Source organism: Entelurus aequoreus, linkage group LG05 (genome assembly GCF_033978785.1).
Source record: "Entelurus aequoreus isolate RoL-2023_Sb linkage group LG05, RoL_Eaeq_v1.1, whole genome shotgun sequence".
NCBI lineage: Eukaryota > Metazoa > Chordata > Actinopteri > Syngnathiformes > Syngnathidae > Entelurus > Entelurus aequoreus.
The window spans coordinates 483,391-495,348 of record NC_084735.1 but is presented as its reverse complement, the minus strand read 5'-3'; the positions used below and the strand labels follow the sequence as shown (position 1 = coordinate 495,348).

The 11,958-nt window shown below is 42.5% G+C and overlaps 1 protein-coding gene and 5 non-coding genes across 6 annotated transcripts in view; 5 read left to right on the top strand and 1 right to left on the bottom strand.

Annotated features, from left to right (window-relative positions):
* LOC133649509 (short transient receptor potential channel 4-like) overlaps positions 1-11,958 on the bottom strand; it is a 49,240-nt gene that overhangs the window by 1,515 nt on the left and 35,767 nt on the right. The window contains exons 9-12 of the mRNA XM_062046099.1: positions 7,247-7,442; positions 6,989-7,183; positions 5,905-5,946; positions 5,438-5,527 (exon numbers count right to left, since the gene is read on the bottom strand). Of these exons, the coding sequence (XP_061902083.1) occupies positions 5,438-5,527; positions 5,905-5,946; positions 6,989-7,183; positions 7,247-7,442 (523 nt within the window). The remainder of the gene's footprint in view (positions 1-5,437; positions 5,528-5,904; positions 5,947-6,988; positions 7,184-7,246; positions 7,443-11,958) is intronic.
* On the top strand, positions 9,529-9,600 carry trnaw-cca (transfer RNA tryptophan (anticodon CCA)). Its single transcript has one exon. It is a non-coding gene; the product is annotated as a tRNA-Trp (tRNA).
* On the top strand, positions 9,917-9,988 carry trnaw-cca (transfer RNA tryptophan (anticodon CCA)). Its single transcript has one exon. It is a non-coding gene; the product is annotated as a tRNA-Trp (tRNA).
* trnaw-cca (transfer RNA tryptophan (anticodon CCA)) lies at positions 10,330-10,401 on the top strand. The gene has a single exon. It is a non-coding gene; the product is annotated as a tRNA-Trp (tRNA).
* On the top strand, positions 10,741-10,812 carry trnaw-cca (transfer RNA tryptophan (anticodon CCA)). The gene has a single exon. It is a non-coding gene; the product is annotated as a tRNA-Trp (tRNA).
* On the top strand, positions 11,684-11,755 carry trnaw-cca (transfer RNA tryptophan (anticodon CCA)). Its single transcript has one exon. It is a non-coding gene; the product is annotated as a tRNA-Trp (tRNA).

The following is an 11,958-nucleotide window of genomic DNA, read 5'->3' as shown; positions in this document are numbered from 1 at the left end:
TGTATGGTCCATGACTAGGGAAGGTTGTTTGCATTGCGTCATATAAGTGAATGTGATTAAAGGTCATTGACCTGAATTACTCACATTGCCCACTTCATCTCAACAAAATAATGTGATCTTTCTCAAGCAATATTCCATATTAAACTGGTTGGATTTTAAAACAATTTTTTTAAGGCCCATGACTAGGGAAGGTTGTTTGCATTGGGTCATATAAGTGAATGCGATTAAAGGTCATTGACCTGAATTACTCACATTGCCCACTTGATCTCAACATAATGAATGTGATCTTTCTGCGGGCAATATTCCATATTAAACTGGTTGGATTGTTTTTTTAATGGTCCATGACTAGGGAAGGTTGTTTGCATTGGGTCATATAAGTGAATGCGATCAAAGCTCATTGACCTGAATTACTCACATTGCCCACTTGATCTCAACAAAATGGAACCGATCTTTCTGCGGGCAATATTCCATATTAAACTGGTTGGATTTTTTTATTTTTTTTAATGGCCCATGACTAGGGAAGGTTGTTTGCATTGCGTCGTATAAGTGAATGCTATTAAAGGTCATTGACCTGAATTACTCACATTGCCCACTTGATCTCAACAAAATGGAACCGATCTTTCTGCGGGCAATATTCCATATTAAACTGGTTGGATTTTATTTTTATTTTTTTATGGCCCATGACTAGGGAAGGTTGTTTGCATTGGGTCGTATAAGTGAATGCTATTAAAGGTCTTTATAAATAGTTGATTTATATAGGCTAGTAAGGTAAAGTTTTGTACCTGACAAGCTATTAAAGGTCATTAACCTGAATTACTCACATTGCCCACTTGATCTCAACATAATGAATGTGATCTTTCTGCGGGCAATATTCCATATTAAACTGGTTGGATTGTTTTTTTTAATGGTCCATGACTAGGGAAGGTTGTTTGCATTGGGTCATATAAGTGAATGCGATTAAAGCTCATTCAATCAATCAATCAATCAATGTTTATTTATATAGCCCTAAATCACAAGTGTCTCAAAGGGCTGTACAAGCCACAACGACATCCTCGGTACAGAGCCCACATACGGGCAAGGAAAAACTCACCCCAGTGGGACGTCGGTGAATGACTATGAGAAACCTTGGAGAGGACCGCATATGTGGGTAACCCCCCCCCCTCTAGGGGAGACCGAAAGCAACGGATGTCGAGTGGGTCTGACATAACATTGTGAAAGTCCAGTCCACAGTGGATCCAACACATCAGCGGGAGTCCAGTCCACAGCGGGGCCAACAGGAAACCATCCCGAGCGGAGACGGGTCAGCAGCGCAGAGATGTCCCCAACCGATGCACAGGCTAGTGGTCCACCCGGGGTCCCGGCTCTGGACAGCCAGCACTTCATCCATGGCCACCGGACCTATGCAACTCCCCCTCGCAAGGGACAGGGGAGAAGAGGAGAGAAGAAAAGAAACGGCAGATCAACTGGTCTAAAAAAGGGGGGGTCTATTTAAAGGCTAGATTATACAAATGAGTTTTAAGATGGGACTTAAATGCTTCTACTGAGGTAGCATCTCTAACTGTTACCGGGAGGGCATTCCAGAGTACTGGAGCCCCAATAGAAAACGCTCTATAGCCCGCAGACTTTTTTTTGGCTCTGGGAATCACTAATAAGCCGGAGTTCTTTGAAGGCAGATTTCTTGTCGGGACATATGGTACAATACAATCGGCGAGATAGGCTGGAGCTAAACCGTGTAATATTTTATACGTAAGTAGTAAAACCTTAAAGTCGCATCTTAAGTGCACAGGAAGCCAGTGCAAGTGAGCCAGTATAGGTATGTATATATATGTATATAAAGGTATATACAGTATAGGCGTAATATGATCAAACTTTCTTGTTTTTGTCAAAAGCCTTGCAGCCGCATTTTGTACCAACTGTAATCTTTTAATGCTAGACATAGGGAGGCCCGAAAATAATACGTTACAGTAATCGAGACGAGACGTAACGAACGCATGAATAATGATCTCAGCGTCGCTAGTGGACAAGATGGAACGAATTTTAGCGATATTACGGAGATGAAAGAAGGCCGTTTTAGTAACACTCTTAATGTGTGACTCAAACGAGAGAGTTGGGTCGAAGATAATACCCAGATTCTTTACCGAGTCTCCTTGTTTAATTGTTTGGTTGTCAAATGTTAAGGTGGTATTATTAAATAGATGTTGGTGTCTAGCAGGACCGATAATCAGCATTTCCGTTTTCTTAGCGTTGAGTTGCAAAAAGTTAGCGGACATCCATTGTTTAATTTAATAATAATTTTTAATCATTGACCTGAATTACTCACATTGCCCACTTCATCTCAACATAATGAATGCAATCTTTCTGCGGGCAATATTCCATATTAAACTGGTTGGATTTTAATTTTTTTTTTAAGGCCCATGACTAGGGAAGGTTGTTTGCATTGGGTCGTATAAGTGAATGCTATTAAAGGTCATTAACCTGAATTACTCACATTGCCCACTTGATCTCAACATAATGAATTTGATCTTTCTGCGGGCAATATTCCATATTAAACTGGTTGGATTGTTTTTTTTAATGGTCCATGACTAGGGAAGGTTGTTTGCATTGGGTCATATAAGTGAATGCGATTAAAGCTCATTGACCTGAATTACTCACATTGCCCACTTCATCTCAACCAAATCAATGCAATCTTTCTGCGGGTAATATATTTCATATTAAACTGGTTGGATTTTAAAACAATTTTTTTAAGGCCCATGACTAGGGAAGGTTGTTTGCATTGGGTCATTTAAGTAAATGCGATTAAAGGTCATTGACCTGAATTACTCACATTGCCCACTTGATCTCAACAAAATTAATGTGATCTTTTTGCGGGCAATATTCCATATTAAACTGGTTGGATTGTTTTCTTTTTATGTCCCATGACTAGGGAAGGTTGTTTGCATTGGGTCATATAAGGAAATGCTGTCCATCATCACAATCACAGTGTGATTAAAGGTTATTTACCTGAATTACTCACATTACCCACTTGATCTCAACAGAATGAACGCGATCTTTCTGCGGCCAATATTCCATATTAAACTGGTTGGATTGTTTTTTGGGGTTTTTTGGCCCATGACTAGGGAAAGTTGTTTGCATTGGGTCATATAAGTTAATGCTGTCCATCCTCACAATCGGAGTGCGATTAAAGGTCATTGACCTGAATTACCCACATTGTCCACTTGATCTCAACAAAATGGAACCGACCTTTCTGCGGGCAATATTCCATATTAAACTGGTTGGATTGTTGTTGTTTTTTATGGCCCATGACTAGGGAAGGTTGTTTGCATTGGGTCATATAAGTGAATGCTATTAAAGGTCATTGACCTGAATTACTCACATTGCCCACTTCATCTCAACAAAATTAATGTGTTTTTTCTGCGGGCAATATTCCATATTAAACTGGTTGGATTGTTTTTTTTTATGGCCCATGACTAGGGAAGGTTGTTTGCATTGCGTCATATAAGTGAATGCTATTAAAGGTCATTAACCTGAATTACTCACATTGCCCACTTCATCTCAACCAAATGGAACCGATCTTTCTGCGGGCAATATTCCATATTAAACTGGTTGGATTGTTTTTTTTTATGGCCCATGACTAGGGAAGGTTGTTTGCATTGGGTCATATAAGGAAATGCTGTCCATCATCACAATCAGAGTGTGATTAAAGGTTATTTACCTGAATTACTCACATTGCCCACTTGATCTCAACAGAATGAACGCAATCTTTCTGCGGCCAATATTCCATATTAAACTGGTTGGATTGTTTTTTGGGGTTTTTTGGCCCATGATTAGGGAAAGTTGTTTGCATTGGGTCGTATAAGTGAATGCGATTAAAGGTCATTGCCCACTTGATCCAAACAAAATGGAACCGATCTTTCTGCGGCAAAATTCCATATTATACTGGTTGGATTGTTTGGGTTTTTTGGCCTATGACTAGGGAAAGTTGTTTGCATTGGGTCATATAAGTTAATGCTGTCCATCCTCACAATCAGAGTGTGATTAAAGCTCATTGAACTGAATTACCCACATTGTCCACTTGATCTCAACAAAATGGAACCGACCTTTCTGCGGGCAATATTCCATATTAAACTGGTTGGATTGTTTGGGTTTTTTTTATGGCCCATGACTAGGGAAGGTTGTTTGCATTGGGTCATATAAGTGAATGCGATTAAAGGTAATTGACCTGAATTACTCACATTGCCCACTTCATCTCAACAAAATGAATGTGATCTTTCTCAAGCAATATTCCATATTAAACTGGTTGGATTGTTTTTTTTTTATGGCCCATGACTAGGGAAGGTTGTTTGCATTGGGTCATATAGAAAAATGCTGTCCATCATCACAATCAGAGTGTGATTAAAGGTTATTTACCTGAATTACTCACATTGCCCACTTGATCTCAACATAATGAACGCGATCTTTCTGCGGCCAATATTCCATATTAAACTGGTTGGATTGTTTTTTGGGGGTTTTTTGGCCCATGACTAGGGAAAGTTGTTTGCATTGGGTCGTATAAGTGAATGCGATTAAAGGTCATTGCCCACTTGATCCAAACAAAATGGAACCGATCTTTCTGCGGCAATATTCCATATTATACTGGTTGGATTGTTTGGGTTTTTTGGCCTATGACTAGGGAAAGTTGTTTGCATTGGGTCATATAAGTTAATGCTGTTCATCCTCACAATCAGAGTGCGATTAAAGTTCATTGACCTGAATTACCCACATTGTCCACTTGATCTCAACAAAATGGAACCGACCTTTCTGCGGGCAATATTCCATATTAAACTGGTTGGATTGTTTGTTTTTTTTATGGCCCATGACTAGGGAAGGTTCTTTGCATTGGGTCATATAAGTGAATGTGATTAAAGGTCATTGATCTGAATTACTCACATTGCCCACTTCATCTCAACCAAATGAATGTGATCTTTCTGCGGGCAAAACTCCAAATTAAACTGGTTGGATTGTTTTTTCTTATGGTCCATGACTAGGGAAGGTTGTTTGCATTGGGTCATATCAGTAATGCTGCACATAAATACATTCAGAGTATGATCAGAGGTAATTGACCTGAATTACTCACATTGCTCACTTGTTCTCAACAAAATGAATGTGATCTTTCTGCGGGCAATAGTCCATATTAAACTGGTTGGATTTTATTTTTTTATTTTTTTAAGTCCCATGACTAGGGAAGGTTGTTTGCATTGTGTCATATAAGTGGATGTGATTAAAGGTCATTGACCTGAATTACTCACATTGCCCACTTGATCTCAACATAATGAATGTGATCTTTCTGTGGTTGGATTTTTTTGTTGTATGGCCCATCACTAGGGAAGGTTGTTTGCATTGGGTCATATAAGTAAATCAGAGTATATAAAATGATGTTTTCCTTCATGTCCTCGTCTACCTTGAAGTTGTCTTCAGTCAAGCCTTCCTCCGTCTTGGCGTCTCTGATCATGGCGGCCACGTAGCGCTTCACCAGGTTCCTCAGCACCTCCTGCGCACAGTTCATCCATCAGCACACCTTCCACGGGGGAGGAGTCACGGCCCGTTAAGCGGGAAACGAGTGGCGGGCGGCGACTCCCGAAAAAATGAAGCGCACTTCGCTGCCGCCCCCACCCGCCCGCCCCCGTCCCCTGCTGAGGCGCACAAATAGTAGGACACGAAATACACGCCCTAACGACTCCTCCATGACTCACTGGTAATGTCTTCTATCAGCAGATGGAAATGAACAAATATAGAAATGCTTTGTCTCTAACACACACACACACACACACACACACACACACACACACACACACACACACACACACACACACACACACACACACACACACTCACACACATATACAGAGAGAGAGAGGCGGGGCTTGCCTGGTACTGATGGTTTATCCTCAGGTTCTCTGCAGCTCGCCTCTGCACAGAAGACACCCAACAAAAACAACACATTTTCTTACCATTTCGTCAACAAGAATGGCTTTCGCGGTGCACCAAAATAAACCGGGTTCTCGTTAACTTAGCATGTGTCACGTACCAAGTTATGGGACCGGGCTAAATTCCCTCTGAGGCATACGGTTAAAAGAATTGGCAAAAAAGTTAGCATTCTAATGTTAGCAAACTAGCATGCAAACCTTAGCATGTTAACAATTAGCATGTGTCACGCACCGAGTTTTATGACTCAGAGGCATACGGTAAAAAAAATTGGCAAAAAAGTTAGCATGCTAATGTTAGCAAACTAGCATGCAAACCTTAGCATGCTAACAATTAGCATGTGTCACGTACCAAGTTATGGGACCGGGCTAAATTCACTCTGAGGCATACGGTTAAAAGAATTGGCAAAAAAGTTAGCATGCTAATGTTAGCAAACTAGCATGCAAACCTTAGCATGCTAACAATTAGCATGTGTCACGTACCGAGTTGTATGATTTAGGCGGAAATCAGTTCTTGGCAAAGCGCAGGTAAGGGACACATACCTGCAGTATCTAAGCTAAAGTTTAGCTAGCTTGGAAGCCTACTGTATAGTTGGTGGTGTCATTCAAAAGCAATAGGTTTCTTGCTGGAATTCAGGCTGGACACAGTTCCTGGCAGCGTATCTAAGCTAAAGTTGAGCTAGCTTGGATGCTTACAGTGGGTGGTCATATCAGTCAAAATCAATAGGTTTCTTGGATTGATTTACTGAAGACCGTGCAGGCAAGGCAAATATATCTACAGTATCTAAGCTAAAGTTGAGCTAGCTTGGCATTTAAAACCAATAGGGTTCTTGCTTTCATAACAGATATGTAGGCTGAAAATGGTGACTGGCAGACTGCAGGCTAGGAACACGCACCGTTGGTATCACCAGGTGGTCATATCAGTCCAAATGAATCAATCAAGGAACACAACTTACTGACTTTATGCCTTGTAAATACGTTAAACAAATCAATATGATTCGATACAAAACAATAATCAGTTGACTCACTCCGAGGGTCCCGATGGTGTTGTGTCTGGTGGAGCTGGTCCGGTGACACACTTGGGTCCTGATCCAGCACATGAGGTACCAGAAGGACTTTGGACTGGGGACGATGTTGAAGGGCGGCGGCAGGGTGGCCCCCTCCTCAAAGTAGCTCATCCACAACTTCGCCCTGGCGAACTTCCACTCGATGTCGGCGTGGTCCTACGGGGGAAGAGCGCAAACCGCTTCCATCTAGTCCGGACCTGCTGGGGTGTGAGTACTCACCGCGATGTGCTGGTAGGAGTTGTTCATCATGGCGATGAGCATGTTGAGCAGCACCACCAGAGAGATGATGTTGTACGTGCCGAACATGGTGGCCCCGACAAACTCTGTGAACTGGTGGTCCGCGTCCACGTTGGTCACGTAGAGGCTGATCAGACCAAAGATGGACCAGAAGAGGGACTGCAGTGTCTCGAACAACCTGAGGAAGGACATTGCGTCATTGTGACCGCCATGTTTGTTTAACTACTGAGGTGAATTATAACGTGTACCATTTTCTTCTATGATTGTGAGCTAGCATGTGTTTGTATTTGGTCATAGATGATTATTCTACTAAGGAAAGATGCCCTTAGATAGCTTCAAAAGTGCACAAGTCCATCAAAACGTCTCTAGAGAGTGGTGGCTCTTGCCCCCGCGACAATCGGAATTCTAATGAATGCAGGTTTGGATTTTAGGAGTGATAATAAAAACATTAGCAACAGGAAGCCCCCACAGGTAGGAGTTGAGGATAGGGGTTGGAGGTCACCTGACTCAAACTGATCAAAGGAATAATGTCAGGAAAAGATTGACTGGCCGGTTCCAAGGCTAGAACTACAAAGCGGGGTATTTAGTCACAGTGGTCTGAGAGGACATCAGAAGAGTAATCACGCCCATACTCTTTCTCCTGGAAGCTGCAGTTCCAGTTTGAGGCTCACTGAAACAAATAAAGCTTTTTGTTTGGCGATTCCTCGTTGGCGTCTTCCTGGCTCACCACCCATCGTGGATAGGGGTTGGAGGTCACCTGACTCAAACTGATCAAAGGAATAATGTCAGGGAAAAGATTGACTGGCCGGCTCCAAGGCTAGAACTACAAAGCGGGGTATTTAGTCACAGTGGTCTGAGAGGACATCAGAAGAGTAATCACGCCCATACTCTTTCTACTGGAAGCTGCAGTTCCAGTCTGAGGCTCGCTGAAACAAATAAAGCTTTTTGTTTGGCGATTCCTCGTTGGCGTCTTCCTGGCTCACCACCCATCACACGACCATCAAATATGCAACGCTACCAGACGTGAAGAAAATGTGGACTTTACTCTTCTGAGGAACGACTTCCAACAAGTTGGAGTGCATCTGTGAGACTTTGTGTCCTTTTGTTGAGGTTGAATGCCAACGATCCGATGATTGATATAAGGTCTACTGGGGCATTCGCTACAGCGGGGAGGGTAGCTTGCATACGACCATAGCGTATGCAGTCGGATCCACGATGAATAAGAACTGTGGGGACCTTGTGGCTCAGGGGTAGTGTCTCTAACCTCCGATCAGCAAGTCATGTTTCTCTAAGGCAAATTCCTCCAGTTGTTCTTTTATGGACTTCATTTTGTAAACTTGGAACAGAAAAGGGTATTCTAAGGATTCAGGGACAACTAAGGAATCAAGTCCAACTGATTAAGATGGCGGTGTGTCCCAATGCTTCCTACCATAGGTTGTATCGGTTGTCTTCACCTGTCTGTGGGAGACTCGAAGTGGTGGGCCACCTAACGTCTGTTGTCATTGCGTTATGGGCGGATTTTTCTTTTAAGGCTGTTGGAATGGTACAAATCGCGCAAAAGGATACAAGTTTCTTCAGAGTTCCTCCAGAGGTAGTCAAGAAGGGCAGAAAGAGTGCAAGATTTTACGAAAAACGACAGGAAAATTGCGGTGCACTCCAGTACAAAAAGGCGGGGATCTTTTGGCGCAACGGTAGTGCATCTGACTCCAGATCAGATCTGCGTGTTTAAATCGTGTAAAGGTCATGTTTTTCTGAGGAAATATCATCCCTTCATAACTTTACAGACTCTGTTTTGAGGAAAAAAAAAACAGTATTCTATACCTTGCATTACTGTATGGTACACATTCTGGTCTATGCTGAACAAGGATCTTTAACTCTGGGGACCTTGTGGATCAATGGTAGTGTGTCTAACTCCACATAAGAAGGTTGTTGTTTAAATCAAAATGCAGTAAGCCCGTCAGGACCTCATGGCGCAATGGTAACGCGTCTGACTCCAGATCAGAAGGTTGCATGTTCAAATGTCGTTTGGTGTACGATGATCAAGAAACCTTAACTTGGGGGACGGTCGTGGATCTAAGTCCAAATTAGACAGTTGATTGTCCAAATCAGGTCGAAGACATTTTCCTTTGAGGCAAACTCCTCCCGTCATTCCCTTTGTGAAATTTGTTTTGTGAACTGGGAACAGAATAAGGTCATCCATACCTTGCATACCACTGTAGTGAATGCAGTCGGGTACACAATGGACAAAAAACATTCACATTCAGGATCTCATGGCGCAATGGTAGCGCGTCTGACTCCAGATCAGAAGGTTGCGTGTTCAAATCACGTTGAGGTCATGTTTCTCCGAGGCAAACTCCTTCTGTCTTTGCTTTATGGACTTTGTTTTGGGAACAAAAAAAGACCATCTTGCATACCAAGGTATACGATGATCAAGAAACCTTAACTTGGGGGACAGTCGTGGATCTAAGTCCAAATTAGACAGTTGATTGTCCAAATCAGGTTCAGGAAATTTTCCTTTGAGGCAAACTCCTCCCGTCATTCCCTTTGTGAAATTTGTTTTGTGAACTGGGAAGAGAATAAGGTCATCCATACCTTGCATACCACTGTACTGTATGCAGTCGCGTACACGATGAACAAAATGTCTAAAAACAGGACCTCATGGCGCAACGGTAGCGCGTCTGACTCCACATCAGAAGGTTGCGTGTTCAAATCATGTTGAGGTCATGTTTCTCCAAGGCAAACTCCTTCTGTCAATGCTTTATGGACTTTGTTTTGGGAACAGAAAAAGGCCATCTATACCTTGCATACCACTGTATTGTATGTCGTTTGGTCTGCGATGATCAAGAAACCTTAACTTGGGGGACAGTCGTGGATCTAAGTCCAAATTAGACAGTTGATTGTCCAAATCAGGTTCAGGAAATTTTCCTTTGAGGCAAACTCCTCCCGTCATTCCCTTTATGAAATTTGTTTTGTGAACTGGGAAGAGAATAAGGTCATCCAAACCTTGCATACCACTGTACTGTTTGACGTCGGGTACACGATGAACAAAAAACATTCACGTTCAGGACCTCATGGCGCAATGGTAGCGCGTCTGACTCCAGATCAGAAGGTTGCGTGTTCAAATCACGTTGAGGTCATGTTTCTCCGAGGCAAACTCCTTCTGTCGTTGCTTTATGGACTTTGTTTTGGGAACAGAAAAAGGCCATCTATACCTTGCATACCACTGTATTGAAAGTCGTTTTGTCTACGATGATCAAGAAACCTTCACTTGGGGGACAGTCGTGGATCTAAGTCCAAATTAGACAGTTGATTGTCCAAATCAGGTTCAGGAAATTTTCCTTTGAGGCAAACTCCTCCCGTCATTCCCTTTATGAAATTTGTTTTGTGAACTGGGAAGAGAATAAAGTCATCCAAACCTTGCATACCACTGTACTGTATGCAGTCGCGTACACGATGAACAAAATGTCTAAAAACAGGACCTCATGGCGCAACGGTAGCGCGTCTGACTCCAGATCAGAAGGTTGCGTGTTCAAATCACGTTGAGGTCATGTTTCTCCGAGGCAAACTCAATCTATCGTTGCTTTATGGACTTTGTTTTGGGAACAGAAAAAGACCATCTATACCTTGCATACCACTGTATTGTTTTTCGTTTGGTCTGCGATGATCAAGAAACCTTAACTTGGGGGACAGTCGTGGATCTAAGTCCAAATTAGACAGTTGATTGTCCAAATCAGGTCGAGGACATTTTCCTTCGAGGCAAACTCCTCCCGTCATTCCCTTTATGAAATTAGTTTTGTGAACTGGGAACAGAACAAGGTCATCCATACCTTGCATACCACTGTACTGTATGAAGTCGGGTACACGATAAACTAAAAATATACACAATCAGAACCTCATGGGGCAATGGTAGCGCGTCTGACTCAAAATCAGAAGGTTGCGAGTTCAAATCACGTTGAGGTCATGTTTCTCCGAGCTGAGCTCCTTCTGTCGTTGCTTTATGGACTTTGTTTTGGGAACAGCAGCGTAGAGATGTCCCCATCCGATGAACAGGCTAGGGGTCCACCCCGGAGCAGAGTAGAAAAGAAAAGAAAAGAAATGGCAGATCAACTTGTTTAAAAAGGGAGTCTATTTAAAGGCTAGCGTATACAAATGAGTTTTAAGATGAGACTTAAATGCTTCTACTGAGGTAGCATCTCTAACTTTTACCGGGAGGGCATTCCATAATATTGGAGCCCGAATAGAAAACGCTCTATAGCCCGCAGACTTTTTTTGGGCTCTGGGAATCACTAATAAGCCGGAGTTCTTTGAACGCAGATTTCTTGCCGGGACATATGGTACAATACAATCGGCAAGATAGGCAGGAGCTTGACCGTGTAGTATTTTATACGTAAGTAGATGAACAAAAATGATGATATTCAGGACCTCATGGCGCAACGGTAGCGCGTCTGACTCCAGATCAGAAGGTTGCGTGTTCAAATCACGTTGAGGTCATGTTTCTCCGAGGCAAACTCCTTCTGTCATTGCTTTATGGACTTTGTTTTGGGAACAGAAAAAGGCCATCGATACCTTGCATACCACTGTATTGTATGTCGTTTGGTCTATGATGATCAAGAAACCTTAACTTGGGGAACAGTCGTGGATCTAAGTCCAAATTAGACAGTTGATTGTCCAAATCAGGTTGAGGAAATTTTCCT